The sequence below is a fragment of the Odocoileus virginianus genome, chromosome 6, assembly GCF_023699985.2.
Source record: "Odocoileus virginianus isolate 20LAN1187 ecotype Illinois chromosome 6, Ovbor_1.2, whole genome shotgun sequence".
In the NCBI taxonomy this organism is placed as follows: Eukaryota; Metazoa; Chordata; class Mammalia; order Artiodactyla; family Cervidae; genus Odocoileus; species Odocoileus virginianus.
This window is the reverse complement of record NC_069679.1, coordinates 14,428,239-14,442,995: the sequence shown is the minus strand read 5'-3', so window position 1 is coordinate 14,442,995 and position 14,757 is coordinate 14,428,239. Positions and strand designations below refer to the sequence as shown.

The 14,757-nt window shown below is 54.4% G+C and overlaps 2 protein-coding genes across 5 annotated transcripts in view; one reads left to right on the top strand and one right to left on the bottom strand.

The window, feature by feature from the left end:
• Positions 1-14,757, top strand: part of THTPA (thiamine triphosphatase) — a 42,948-nt gene that overhangs the window by 13,962 nt on the left and 14,229 nt on the right. The gene's annotated exons all lie outside the window — the stretch shown is intronic.
• The window catches only part of ZFHX2 (zinc finger homeobox 2), a 29,952-nt gene that overhangs the window by 7,993 nt on the left and 7,202 nt on the right, over positions 1-14,757 (bottom strand). For 2 of the 4 annotated variants that reach the window (XM_020897340.2, XM_020897337.2), the window contains exons 2-7: positions 5,239-7,337; positions 4,529-5,046; positions 3,730-3,973; positions 2,219-2,293; positions 1,716-1,774; positions 8-208 (exon numbers count right to left, since the gene is read on the bottom strand). In XM_020897340.2, coding sequence (XP_020752999.2) covers positions 8-208; positions 1,716-1,774; positions 2,219-2,293; positions 3,730-3,973; positions 4,529-5,046; positions 5,239-7,288 — 3,147 coding nt within the window. In that variant the 5' untranslated portion in view covers positions 7,289-7,337. The other 2 variants (XM_070468839.1, XM_020897336.2) reach the window with 2 other exon arrangements.

Below are 14,757 nucleotides of genomic sequence, written 5' to 3'. Positions count from 1 at the left end.
GACTCACCACGAGCAGCAGCCTCTCCACACACTCAGGCACCACGTTGTGGAGGTGGCTGAGGTGGAAGTGCAGGGCAGGTCGGCCCACCAGCTGCTCCTGGCATAGTGGGCACCGGAACGTGGGCTGCACTGCGTGCTGGGAGAGCGCGTGAGCCCTCACCTGCTCAGACTCCGGGCTCAGGAAACTGCAGTATGGACAGCAGAACACCTGGGGGCACACGGGCGGGGTGTCAGGGATGGGGGGGACCCACCATCTCGGGGCCCTGGGGTTTGTGGATATGGCCGGGTCCCCCCACTCCTGATGGAGGAGGAGCCCCAGTCCTGAAAGCTGAAAGCTGACTCCGCCCTCACGTCCCTCTGATGGAACAAAGGCGCAGGCTGAACTGCCCTCACCTGCCCTCCACTCCTGTCTCCTTCATCCTGGTTCCTTTCTCTCCCTGTCTCTGCCGCCTGCTCAGTTCTCCAGCCGACACAGGGCCCTGTCCCTACCCCTCTGGTTTAGTTTTCGTTTCTTACCTGTCCCCACCCTGCCGGTATCTCCTCCGTGAAATGGCCCCCCTCCCCTCTGGCACTTCCTGGACCCCACAGGCTCCCTGCCCACTTTGCCTCTCTGAGCAGCGGGCGCTCCCTACCTGTCTGCTCAGAAGCCGCCTCATTCTCCCTCAGAGTCTCAGCAGCTCCCACTTTCTCCGCCTGCCTCTTTCTCCCCTTCCCTTTTTAATGTAAACAAACACGACAGCTCCCCCAGTGGCCCAGGAGAATTCTGGCCTGGCTTGGCTGGCACCTTCCTGCCCACACCTCCAGAAGGTGGGGCAGGGAGGCCCCTCTGCTTCCGCCTTGCCTTCGTCACCTGACTGCCTGACCTCCAGCCTGCATTTCTGTCTTCCTGACTCACTTCCAGTGCCACTGGTCCAGGACCACACATCAGGGAGGGAATGGCCAGAATGGAAGGGTATCTAGATGCTCAGCTTAATGCACTCAGGCCTGGAAGCGGACATCTCGAAGTCAGGATGCAAGGGAACCGAGGATATATGCCATTACTGCAGTGTCTGCAGTGATAACACACACGCTGTGTGCGGTCCAGTGTGGAGAGCTGGGAGGCAGGGGGTGGCACCTCAAGACCAGAGGCTGGGGATCCCCCCAGAGTCAACCTAAATGACCCTTGGGTCCTGCCTAGGTCAGGCATCCAGACCGGCAGAGCTTGCTGTCGGATCACCTGGGTCAATGGGTCAGTTCCTCTGCCCCAGGGAGGTGCCAGGGCAGCGCCACCCAGGGCTCTCTAGGAGGTGAACTTCACGTCTCATCTTTCTGCTCCCAGCAGAAATAAACAGCTGGGCAGCAGCTAATGCTTTATTTTTGCCTTTCTCTTTTCATTTATTTACTTCTTCCCTCCCTCCATCTACTTCCAGTCTTTCCTCCCCTCAATAGTTTATTTCGTCACCTGTCCCTCAAATTCCCACCATTGCTTCCTGTTTGTTATCTCCCTTGTGCTCCACCCCTCAGGGTCAACTGTGCTCACATCTGTAACCAGACCTAGGTGCAATTTCAGAATTGTTGTATTCAGAGTGACATGAGTCACAAGCATGACAAAATGAAGTCTACCTTTGGTCTGAAATCCCTTGTCTGTAAAGGTCTACAGTTCAGCCTTTAGAGTGTGAGCAGATCTCAGTGAAATCAGAGCCCCCCCAGCTCTTCCCCGTTACCCCAGTTCTGACCGTGGTCTGGTTGGCACTGTCTCCAGGAGGGCCAGTCTTGTTCTCTGCCTCTTCAGAAACTGAAGATGAAAAGAGAGATTCAGAGACTCTGACAGCCCTCCCTCTTCCTTTCACAGACCCCAGGCCCCTAAGATGGTCTGATTTGTAGTGCAGGGCTTGCAAGGTAGAGGGTGGGCCCTGGGGAAAGGGAGAAAGAGCAGGAAACTACAGAACTGCACTCATGCAGGGAGTGGGGCTTAGCAGGGCTGACCCCAGGCTGGCAGGATGGCCACAGGGTGGAAGCACCCAGCTCTCTGTGGCTCCGCCTCCCTTCTCTCTGATGAATCATTTCTTTTGATCATGGTAGCTCCTTCTGCACTGGAGGCCTTGCTGGGTGTCTGGATTACCGAGAGGTTCCATGAGCACCTCAGAATGTATGAGAATTGTGGGGCGGGTGTTGGGGGGGGGGGGGCGGTGAGGAGGACAAGGGATGGAGGAAAAAATGGACCAGATGAGCAACTCACCCAACAGTTCTGTCTTATTCTGGGCATCTTTCTCAGGGGTGGGTGGCCCAGCTAAGAGGGTGACAGGAGTCTTCCCTGTGTAGGATGAAGGGAGAGTCAATTTAAAAGGATGAAGCACTACAGAAGGGAAGAAAAAGGGCAGAGGAAGCAGGAAAAGCAGCCAGGCAATGAAGGAGAAGATGGATAAGTAAATCAGTAGGCAGGAAAAAAAAAAAATCAGTAGGCAGGAGAAGACAAAAGAGCTGCCGAAAAGAAATACAGAGAATGAGGGGCAAAATTACAGTGTTAGGATTGGTTACTGTTGTTTTAGTTGCTAAGTTATAGCCTATTCTTTTGCAACCCCTTGAACTGTTGCTTGCCAGACTCCTCTGTCCATGGGATATCCCAGGCAAGAATACTGAAGTGAATTGCCATTTCCTTCTGCAGGGCCCAAAAAATCTTTGTGAGTCTAGCCCCGACACTTAAAGACGAGGGAACAAGCCCAGCAGTAGACAGGAACAAGACCAAACTCAGCTCCCTGTCTTGACTGATCGTGGAAGCAGGGAGCCCAGAAATGTAGAGTGAGAGGCACCGAAGTGGGGAGGTGAGGTTAAAGGGAAGAAGCTGCGGTGAGTAGGAGGCAGCAGGTCTGGCTGGGAAAGGAGATTACCACTCAAGCAAGAATTGACAGATGTGTAGGAATTTATTTTCGGTGGCGGCCTAATTAAAGTGTTAAAGTTCCTTAACTCCACTCAGCCCTGCGCCAGAATCGTTAGCTATTGATCTGGGCCCCTCCGGCACTTAACTCCAGCCAGCATATTGGCAATTCAATTAGCACCAGTCAATGCTGCCTGTTCCTGGTTCTTGCTGCCTATGCCCTCACCCTCACCCACCACCAGCCTCTACAAAGCCCGGACGCCTGTGCCCACGTCTCATAGTCCCTTTCAGGCTCTTCTGCACTCCCTGGATCCGTGGTACCTGGCAGGCTGTTCCCAGTCTCTCTAAGGAGGCTGCCTAAGGAGGACCCTAAGCCCAGCCTTGGGGCTGAGGAGCTCCTTGGAGACAGGAAGAGGCTGGGGAGCTCATCAAGAGCCTCCTATCCTGCTACCTTTGGGCCATGCCCCCAGCTCCCACCTCCTCCTGACCAGTCCTGGCCCAGCCCAAAGCTGTCTATTGTTTTTCTGTTCTTCTCCCTTCTCCTTCCTAACCAGCTCCTGCCACCATCACCCCCCTCCCCCCAGCACTGCCAGCACACTGGTCACTGCTCAGACTCACTGGGTGGTTCCTTCTCACCTCCCTCCCTGCCTGCTCTATTTCTCCACCCTGCAAAACCTCTGCTCTTCTCTCCCTTCTCCTCCAATAGCCTCTTGTCCCAGTGTTCCTGAAAGCCAGTTTCAGCACCCTTCACGGCACCTTTCCACTTGCTTAGGACTGTGCACAGATCCGTTTCTCGTCCCTGTGCCACTCTCTCCTGGGCCCCCCACTGCCGCCCGGACTGCCCTTCCCTTCCTCTCCTGTCCCCTCTTCCTCACCGTGAGGCCGGAGCTGCCCATGGCTGAAGCTCAGGATGCTTTGAAGAGCTGGGAGCCCCTCGTCAGCCGCGGGGCCACTCTGTAGCATCTGCAGGCGCCGCTGGGCCTGGGCGTCACGGTGGGCAGGTGCCCGCAGGTGCTGCAGCACCGCGAGGCGGGAGGGCGTCTCCCAGGCGCACAACAGGCAGCGGAACAGCCCCAGTTCTGGTCCCGCTGTCGCGGTCCCCTCCATCTCCAGCAGAAACTGAAAGCACGCAAAGAGGCTGCTCAGGCCCAGGACGGACACCCCCGATTCCAGGGGGCTCCTTTGCTTCCCCCAGGGGAGTCTGACCAGCAGCAGCACTCCCACGTCCCTTCCTCTCTCTTGAGCCCTTCTTTTCTTTCCTTTGGCCACCTTAGTGTGACTGCTCTTGCTCCCCCGCCTTCCTTTCTTCCTCCCACCAATCCTGGATTCCCTCTAGTGTACGAATAGAATTGATTCTATCCTCTTGAAGTTTTGGGGACGAGATGGACTGAGCAGACACAAGAACCCTCCCCCCTAGTCCCAAACACCAGAAAAGCTGAATAAAGTGCTGGAGTCACCTGGTCAGAGTCCATCCTTTGTTCTCTTTCTCCACACCAACTCCAAATAGCTTTTACCCTGTGCCCTTGCCTTGTTTCTCCTTTTCCACTGCCCTGGGTTTTTGCATCCCTTTCTCACTCTGCATCTCCTCACTCCATCCCAGTCCCCTCTTCCCACTCTCTCCCCCAGGCTCTGCGCAGTGTCCTTCAGATTCCAGACCTTCCGCCCCACTCTCACCTTATAGATCTGGCTGTTCTCTTCATGGGCTGCCCCCCGGGCATGCAGCTGCATCTTCTCCTTGCTGTTGGACTCAAAGTCACAGATGTTGCAGCGCAGGTGCAAGGTGGGGACAGAGCCATACGGAGCCCCGTCTCCCAGAGGCGCTGGGGAGGGGGTGCCCACGGCCCCGCCCCCCTCCCTCAGGTGGGCTGCCAGCTGGTACTTCTGAGCATGTTTGTCGGTCTTGAGGTGGAGCTGGAAGTTGGCCTTGAGCTGGGTGCCGTAGCAGCAGAGCTTGCAGCGGTGGGTGTCACCGGCCACCTCCTTCCACTCGGCCTCCGGGAGGCTCCGGCCCACGCTGCAGTGGTAGAGCAGCAGCTCCAGGCTGTCTGTGCTGAAGGCCTGGCACACCAGGCAGCGGAACACCTTCAGGGACGGGCTGTCGTCTGGGGGCGGCGAGGTGGGCAGCCCGTCAGACAAGGCTCCCAGGAGCTGACTTTGAGGCAGGTGGGTGTCTGGGGAAGGGCTTCCAGGGGCTAGGGAACAGAGACAGGTTAGTGACCGCGGGAAGGAATGGGGCAGGATGGGCTTGCTGTGTGGCAACGGGAGGGGTGGGTGCCGAGGGAGCTGGCGTTACCTAAGGGCGGGGGTGCTGGCCCTCAGGAGAAAGCAGGGAACCAAGTCTGGCCCTGGGAAAGGGAAAAGAGGAGAGCACCCAGGGAGCTTACCAGGTGCGGGGAACTTGCGGGCAGGTGCTCCGAGGTGGTGGAAGCCATTGAGAAGCAGCTGGGCTTCCAGGGGCTTGTCTGGCCTCAGCCCAGGGCCAGGCAAGGGAGCCTGAGGCTGCCCTAGGGCCTGCGGTCCAAAGTACTGAAAGAGGTCAGGGGGGGTGGCAGGGGCAGCCCCCGCCTGGGGAGGGGGGCTGGGCCCCACCAGCCCGGGCGGCAGGCCCAGCGGCAGCCCCTGGTGGAGCATGAGGACGTTCTGCAGGTGCTTCTCAGAGGTCATGTGGATGCGCAGGTTGCGGGAGATGTTGGTCTCGTAGCTGCACACTTTGCACTGCCAGGACGACTTGGTCTTGGGCTCCTTGTCCCCTGCAGGGGGCGGGACCGTGGCTTCCTGGGGGCTCCCCTGGCCCCCGGGCCCGGCCTGGAAGCCCTGCAGGTTGGCCAGGTGCTTGTCAGACTGCATGTGGATGCTGAGGTTGCCCTTGGTGGTGGTGGAATAGTTGCAGACCTCACAGCGGTAGGGCTTGTAGCCGCAGTTGTAGCTCTCTCCCCGGGCGAGGCGGGGGTGGGCACCCCCTGCACTACAGTAGCTGCAGTGACTGTTGCTCTCAGGGTGCTTCTCCCGCATGTGCACGTCCAGGGTCTGCTGGTACTTGTAGTGCCAGTTGCACTTGGGACACTTGAGCGTCTTACAAGAGTTGCGTGAGTGCAGCAGAGACATGTGGCTGGACAGGCTGAGGCCCTGGAAGGCTGCTGGGGCCAGGCTGTAGTCATCGGCCAAGCGATAGGGCTGGGCTGGGTCGCCGGGGTCTTCAGGGGAGCCCCCCAGGGCAGGGAGAGTGCCCCCCTCCTTGGAGGTGGGTGAGCTTTGGTTGAGTGGGGGGCAGAGCCCGCCATCCTCCTCATGCCCCTCGGGGAACCAATCTGTCCCCGCCCCACCTGCCGATGTTGGCGATTCTTTGGCTTGGGTTGGGCTGGGGTCCCAGGTGGCTGGGGTGGTCTGGGGGGAGGGTGGGCTGAGGGCCATGACTTCTTCCATGGGCGGGACAGGGGCCTGGGCTTCTGCCGCAGGGGGGACGTCCTCGATCTGGGCTGCATTGGCTTCCGTGTTCACGATGCTGCTGTTGTCAAGGGGTCTCTCTAAAGGGCGAGCAGGCGGTTTTGGTTCCAGGAAGCTCAGCAGGGCCATGCAGGCCTCGTCCCCCTCCTGGAGCACGGCTGGGTTGCCCAGCAGGCCCTGGTGTTGAGCAGCGGTTAGCTTCACCCCGTGAGATCGTGTGTGACCCACAAAGGCCTGGGGCCTGCTGAACCCCAGGCGGCACAGGAGGCAGAACCAGAAGAGCGCCCTGGGGTCTCCTCCCCCGCTCCCCATGGGGCCATCTTTGGGATCTCCGGGTGGGTTTGGAGCCAGCTGGTAGCTCCAGAAGGCTCCATCCCTTCCCTCACAGGTGGCCGGAGATGGCGCTGAGGTATCGTGGGACAGAATTTGGTCAGAAGAGCTAAAGCCTTGGATTGGGTCAAAGCCATGTTGGACGTGAAGGGCAGTGAGGTGTACAGGGGGCGGGTGGGCAAGGAGGGGCAGGCTGGACTCTTCCTGGACGCCTGCCTCACGCCGGGGGAAGCCCTTTGGTAATGGGAGCTCATTGTCGCCTGGCGGGAACAGCTTGGCCACTAGGCAGGCCTCACCTCCAGCTGCGAAGAATAAGTGGTCCCTTAGGTCCACAGGAGGGAGCCCTCCCTCCTCCTCCTCCTCCTCCTGCTCCTCGTGCTCTTCCACCCCCAGGTCCTTTGGTGGGAAGCCACCACGGCCAGGCTCCTCCTGGGGCTCCCCTATCTCCTTTGGTGGGACGAGGCCACAGCCTGACTCCAGGGGCTGCCCCCCTGCCTCCGAGGACCTCATGCTCTCAGAGGTGGAGGAGGCATCAGGGGCATCTTTGGTGACAGGATCAGAAGGGGTGCTGGGGGAGGAGGTGTCCAGAGGCAGGGACGGGGCATCATGCCCAGGGGAGGAGGTGGTGCCAGTGACAGAGGACAGGTTAAGGGTGGCCATGGCAGACGGAGGAGAGCTGGGGGTTCATCTCAGCGTGACAGCCAGGACCCTGTGGGGGAGACACGGACAGAGCGGAGCAGTGAGGTGGCAGGGGAGACCCCCAGCCAGGCAGCTGATGCTCCCGATATACTCCAGGCCCACCCTCTTCCCTCGGCACCATTCAAGGACCCATTTGCCAACTTGAAGCTTCATTAGTGTCTAACAGACTTCAGACTGAACATGTCCAAAATCAGAACTCTACTTCTGCCCAGAACTTGTTCCTCTCCATCTCTCCTATCTGAAAAATTGGTACCACCATTTATCCAGTTGCTTATGCTAAAGATCCAGTTTCCTCTCACCACCCCCCACAGGCAGGCCATTCGACAGTAACCTCTCGAGCATCTCAGTCCTCCATTCAGCCTCCTCACAAGCACCACCTTGGCCAAAGCCACAGCTGTCTCTTCCCTGAACTAGTGCAAGAGACTCCATGTTGGCCTCCATTTCCACTACAGCCTCTCCTTCCACTCAGAATGACCTTTCATTTAATTATTTAATTCAAAATTATGACAAATGCCAAACATAGATAAAGATAGACCAAATATAAGGAATCCCTTTGTTTTTACTGATCACCCAGCTTCAACAGTCTCCAAACTTGGGCCAATGTGGGATTTTAAAAACTAATTAATTTATTTATTTGGCTGCACCAGCTCTTAGCTGCTGCATGCAGGATCTAGTTCCCTGACTAGGGATCAAAGCTGGGCCCCCTGCATTAGGAGTGCACAATCTTAGCCACTGGACCACCAGTGAAGTCCCTGTTTTGTTTTTTGTTTTTTAACTGAAGTATAGTTGATTTACAATGTTGAGTCCATCTCTGCTGTAGCAAAGCTACTCAGCTATATACATATATACATTCTTTTTTTATATTCTCTTCCATTATGGTTTATCATAGGATACTGAATATAGTTCCCTGTGCTATACATTAGGATCTTGTTAACTCAGGACCAGTCTTGCTTCATGTGTATCATCATCAGGCACTTCCCCTTTCCCTGTATTGTTTAAAAGCAAAATTCAGACATTATAATCACCTTTCAAAATGTAAATCATACTATATTCTGCTTACAACCCATCAGTGATTTCTCACTGCACTGTGAATAAAACCCAAACTCCACTCCCTGATCTACAAAAAGGCCTATTTGATCTGGCACCTGCCTACTTCCAGCACCTCTTTAATACTCTCCACCCCACCTGACTGGCCAATGCCAGCCCACTGACGTTCTTCGTTCCTCAAACACAGCAAGTTCATTCCCACCTTAGCGGCTGGCCGGAGCTGCTGACTCTGCTTGCAATGCTCTTCCCCCAGTCTCTGCCCAGTGGCTCTCTGTCGTGTCTGCTTAAATAGCACCTCTTCCAACAGGCCTCCCCTCTCTACAGAAGCTAACACAGTGAATTTCCTCTGGCCTGCAGGCACCATGCTACTCTCAGATGCCTTCCAGTTCCATCTCTGGTCACAGGTGGGAGCTTCTTGGCCAGTTGAAAGACAAAGGCTTGTATGAGATAATCCTCCTCCTCCCCAGAGATTAAAAAAAGAGTAACAGTAATAATATTAAGCTGTCAAGGTACATATACTATGGTCCCCGCACTGTTAAATACTTTAATCAACTATCTCATTTAACTTCACAACAACCTTATTTTATGGGTGAGGCAACCAAGAAAGAGAGGCTGAATGAGCTGCTGACTATCACGAAGTTGCAAGCTGAAACTAGAAAAAGACTGGTGGGGCGCAGAGCAAGACCCCAGAGCTGTGGCCTAGGCTCCGCCCTCTACCAGGACTGGCCCTCAGACACAGTGCTGGCAAAATGAGCCTCCAAGTCTAGAAACCAGAGTTCCTGAGCTCCCTCCAGCTGATTAAAACTACCCAGCCCTGCACGCTGCTCCCAACCTTTTTAATCTTGGCCCCCCCCCCCCCCAACTCGCCAGTTTCCCATGCCTCACCATCCCATACTTCTCCCAGTGTCCCATGTGTCCTAACTCCTCTTCAGTTTGTTAACATCAGCAGGTCCCTAACGATTAAACCTTCAGTGCTCAGGCCAGAGTGTTTCCAGGAAGTGGTGGGGCTGGTGGGGCTGGTGGGGCTTCTCCCAGCTTGGACCACGTCTTACCCTCACCTTCAGACTCCTTGATTTGGAATGGGTGCTCCATCTGGCCCCAGTCAGCCTGGAAGCCTCCATTCCCACCTTCCTCCTCCTCCTGGGGGACCAGCCAGGCGTGAAGTCAGAGCAGGAGCCATTAAGGGGCTCCGCGTGGGGCTGGCTCCGCATGCTAATGAAATGCAAATCAGCGCCCGGGCCTAGGGAGGGGGCTGGGGGGGTTGGAGAACTAACAGGGAAGTAAAGGAATTGGAGGTGGGGGTGGGGGTGGCGTTATCTTAGATAACCAGAAAGCAGAAGCCCCTAACTTCTGGGATAAAGGCATTCCTCCTATGGAATCCCTGGAGGGCAGGGGGAAGTGGGAGCATACATGTGTTGGACTGGAGGACCTGATATCTCACTGTCACCCCCATAATGGGGGCTCACCTGCTAGGAAGAACTCAGACCTGGCAAAAGACGCTGAGGGCTGAACCTGGTGGGTGCGTGTCTCTGCTGGCCCACTTCACATCCATCAGCAAATTCTCCCTAGCCCCAGACTCACAACTCATATCACACTGCAGAGGAGGGCTACGAAGGCCTAAGCCCCAAATCCTCTCTCCAAGCTTCTACTTCCCAGGACAGAAAAAAGACAGCTCAATCCTAGCTAGAAACCAAAGGAGCTTAGCTTTGGGCTAGCTAGTGGGTGAGACCTGGATCAGCGGAGGGAGGGTAGGTCTGCAGCTGTTTAAAATTGCAAATCTCTTCCCCACCTCCCCCTCCTCCTCAACAGGAAAGAATTTCAATTGCAAATTTATCTCTGCCTCAGTGCATCTCCACGCCCCCCCTCCCCCTTTCTTCTCTGTGCTTCTCCCATCACCCACTATTTATTACAAACCTTTAACTGCAGCAATTATTTTTTTCACTTCTTTCCCTCCTTCCATTTTCCTCCGCCTCAATCTTTTCTTCTGCCATCTCTGAATCTGTGTCCCTTTCTTTGCCCTTCCTATCTTGACCTCAGTTTTCACCTCCTTCTAGAGATGTTCACCTCTAAGTCCTGTCGACTCTTTGTGACCCCATGGACTGTAGCATGGAACCAGATAACAGGTCCCCACTCACCCCCCCAGGACCAGAGTCTTGTTCTCCCTCAGACCACAGCCATCCCTGCTGGGGTTCCAGGCTTTCCTCAAGGGCATCTCCTCTCCCTCAGGGTGCATCTTAGCTGTGGGGCTAGGGAGAAGGCAAGCCCTCTGAGGTCTTGGCATTCCTGGGTGTGGAGGACGGAAGAAGGAAGAGGGCAAATCAGGTGTAGGGTGGAGGTGGGTACGGTCAAAAGGAAGGACCTGGGTAGAGGCGAGGGCCAGGGCCTGTAAGGAGAGGGGTTAGGGGAGGCAGAGCAGGCAGTGGCGGCCGTGTGATTAGAGCACAGATTGATGTGAAGGGGCGCCACAGACGGCAGAGAGAGTCAATAAAACGAGAGGATCACATTAGAGGCGACAGAGAGAGCTTTAAATTACAAGGCTGCTGCCACCGAGGGGGATGGGAGGAGGCAGGCCTGGAGCCAAGGGAGGGCGGAGAGTTCTGAGGGTGTAGTCATCCCCGGAGATGAATCTTCCAGCTCCAAAATGGCCCTCAGTCTCCAGAGCTCCCTTGCTGCCCCTGCATTCCATCTCCTTCCCTAACGCTTCCTTCCCTCACAGGGTGAGGAGAGAGGGGAAGATGGAGAGGAAGCTGTGGGAAACAGAAGAGGTTGTTTTTGGTATTGCCTCTCTCTTCCTCTGTGCAGACCCCGGTCCCTGGCTGTTCCTCAAGGTGAGAAGGGAAGGATGGAGTGCTGCTTTCAAAGTTCGACCAGTGTGTGTGTGGGGGGGCTAGCTGCCCCATCACGAGATTCGCTGAACAGATATTCCTCAACGGGAGGAGGGCCGAGAAGCACCCTGTAAAGAGCTGGACAAGAATTCCTACTTCTTGATATGCCCTCACTGTTCGGGGGGCAGATACACTGTACTTAGAACAGGAAGAAGCCAGGGAACTTCCAGGAACCTTCAGTACAGCCTGTAGGACCTGAGAGCTACTGAAGAAGATGTTATGAGAGTGACAGAAAGGCTTGGATGTGACGCGGAAAACTGCGAAGAGGGGCTCTGAGATCGCAGTAGGCAGAGCAGGCTTCAGAGTCTTGAGAATTACAGGAGCCAAAGGGACAAGGGCAAAGGCAGGACCAGAGAAGTGAGGCCTGAGGAAAGAGTGTGCCCCTCACCAAACGGTGTGGGGCCAGGCTGGCCAGGGGCGCTCCCTCTGGAGCTGGAGCCCCTCCCATCTCAGGCAGAGCTGGAGCGGAAAAGCAACAGGACTGCTCCCTGGTGGTTACAAAGGGCACATCACTGAGGAGGGGCAGGCCTGCCCGTGATAGACTGGCTTTCTCCTCCCAGCTCCCCCCTTTTAAAAACAAAGCCTCCTCTCCTTACTTTTCGTTAGACCCACTGGCAGGGCAGTCTTTCCCAGCAAAGTCAGCCAGAGGGCACCAGACACTTTTGCTTCCAATCTGCATACAGTGATTTCCAGTCGGAGCCCTCCAGACTTGCTTAACTTTTCAACTGTTCCATCTATTCTCTTTCCTTGGAGCCCGTTTTGGGGAACTTTCCTTTCCTTTTCTGTGAGACCCCTGACTCCAGGCTGCCCCCTCCACACTCACTTTGCCCTGCCTTTCTCTCCTTTTGGTTTCAACCTGTTGCTTTCAAGAGGCAGCCACAGAGGGAAGGGGAAGATGAGAGTCTGTGTGCCCACATTAGGGGGATCAGTTGGTACCAACAGCAGATAAACTCTAACCAGATGAGATTTCTTTTCTAAGGCAGTGGAAGAACATGGGCTAAGGGTTTATGCAGACTCAGGTTCAGTCCTGGCTGCCCCCACTCACCAGCTGTGCAACCCTGGTAAGTTACTTATCTAGTCTGTTTCCTCACCTGGAAACTCCCTGGCCCTCACTCTAGAGTGCTCACACAGAAGAAGGGTTCAGAGTTGGCTTCGTGTGCTTTGCTGAGCCTGGGCCTCTCCAGTGCATCTGCAGGATCCCACAGTTGCATACACTGCTGTCCTTACCTGGCTTTGGTGAAGACCAGTGCAGGTAACATGGGAAAAGTGCCCATACTGGTGTCCATCAGGTCAGTTCCTTTCCTTCTTTCTGGCTCTTCCTGCACTGCCCTCCATCCCACCCCATCTCTCCCCAAAGAGCTGGGCAAGGTGTGTGCAGCTAGGCCGATGCTTTCCTTCAGCCTTGCCCCTTCTTGACCTGGCCTCTTCCTCTCATCTCTGCCCTTTAACTAAGTGCAAATTCTTTGGTGAGTAGGATTTCAATCTAGTCTGCCCAACAGCAGTGTTCATTTCTCATAGGACCTCTTGACTGCTGGGTCTAGATACACCCCATTATCCCAAACCAGAGACTGGAAGCTCTGCCCAGGTTCACACTTGGATCAAAACTCTTATGGCTTCTCCCTGCTTTAAAATTATCACTGCCTCTGTCTCTAAAGCTCACCTATATTTAAAAAGAAAACAACAAAAAAAAGGTATTTCTATTCCTCCATTTTAATTCTACCTATCTCTTTTAGATCTCTCCCTGGCACCCCAACATTTAGGGAGTTCTTATTTTGTGCAAGAGAAGTTTTGTCCAAAAGAGAGAAAATAAGAAAGGCAGGGATTGAGGCAGGCAGGGAAAGGAATATCAGAGAGAGTGAAGAAAGGGACAGCCAAGGCAGAGAAGAGGAAGGGAAAAGGGAGGGAGAGGTAGGGAAGGGGCAGGGAGTTGGGTCTTGATCTGCACAGGTAAATACTGCAATCCGAGTCTCCTCAAGACCTCACAGCTTTGGCATCATATTGGGCAGGGGCCTGTCCCCTTTGAGAAGGATGGAGCAAGGAGGTTATCTCTTACACTTTGCAAGATGCTGAAGGTGGGCAGAAGGGAACTGGGTGGAGTGTGAGGAGAAAGGAGAGGCTGAGAAGATGAGGGAGGGAGGGAGGAGACCGGGCTAAAAGGGAAGCTACAGATTAAAACTACAAGCAGAGAGGGACATCCATGCACATTTGCGTCACTTTGTTGATGAGATGTGCCGCAGCATGCCGGCTGCTGGAGTTGAGGATGTCCCAGAGAGAACAGGAGCCTCTTGCCAATGTGTCTCCCTCAATGATGCTGCAAGAGTTAGGACAGCAGTGAGGAGCTGTGTGATCTTCAAGTGCACTGGAGAGACCCAGGTTTAGATAACCTCACCAAGTCAGCTCTGAACTCTTCTGTATCAGCACTCCACAGTGAGAGAACAGGGGGCTGTACCCTTGAATTCAGATTCTGGATCCTGTCTGATCCTGGCATGGGGGACCTCTGTGGAAGATCTTTGATCTCCCTGAGCTTGAAAAGAATTACATGCAATTCTTCTAGAATTATTTGGAAGGATACCATTGTAAGTGGCTGTGTATACAAAATCCTTCTCGTTCTTCGATTCTGCATGAATCCTTGTGATGGTAATGTCTATTTAAATACTGCTAAAACAACAACAAATAATAATACCTTTAAATGTTTATCATGTGTCAGGCACTGTGCTGAGCCCTCTGGAAGCATCGCATCACCTAATCCGCCACTACAATCTGATAAAATAGATACAGCTAGTCATTCCCACTTACAAACATGGCAGCAGACTTAGATGGGTTATGTAATTTTCAAGTCCTCTTACTTGGAAAATAAGAGTCGAGACTGGCCTCAGGTAGCCTGACTCCAGCACCCTGCTCTCGAGTTAATTTGTAAGCTTCTAAGCTTGGGCTGGTAAGTCTTTTGAATGAGATCTTTGAGTCTGAGGGTGCTGCTCTGCCCTTGTGTGTGTTGCCTTGAGCATAGTGCTGTCATGCGCTTCCTTGAGCTTGTCATGGCATTCTCCTGGTTGTTACAGTAAGATGGGCCACAACAGGCTGCAGGTTTGTGCACCTCCGGGCAGTGCCGTTCACGCCGCTGTCTGCACAGGGGTCCCGGCCATTCTGGGTGCATGTCTCTGTCTGTCTGGCTACTGGAGGTAAAAAGGAGATAGCTACCACAGATTTGTGATAAATTCTGAAAGTCTACACATGTGTATTCATAACAGTATACGAACTTCAGGAAAAAAAGAAAGAAAAACAGTATGGTATTGTCTGGAATCAAAATTCTAGTTCTGTTCCCTATGATGTAAATGTCCTCAGGGTGGGTTGCTTAAAGATTGTTTCTTCATAAATAGAATGGGAAATAGTTCCTTATAGAGTTGTGCCCATTGAGATGATCATTATTGAGACTGGCACTTTGTATGTGATCAATAAATGGGAACCATAATTGCTCATCCACCTATCTAATTCCCTGAG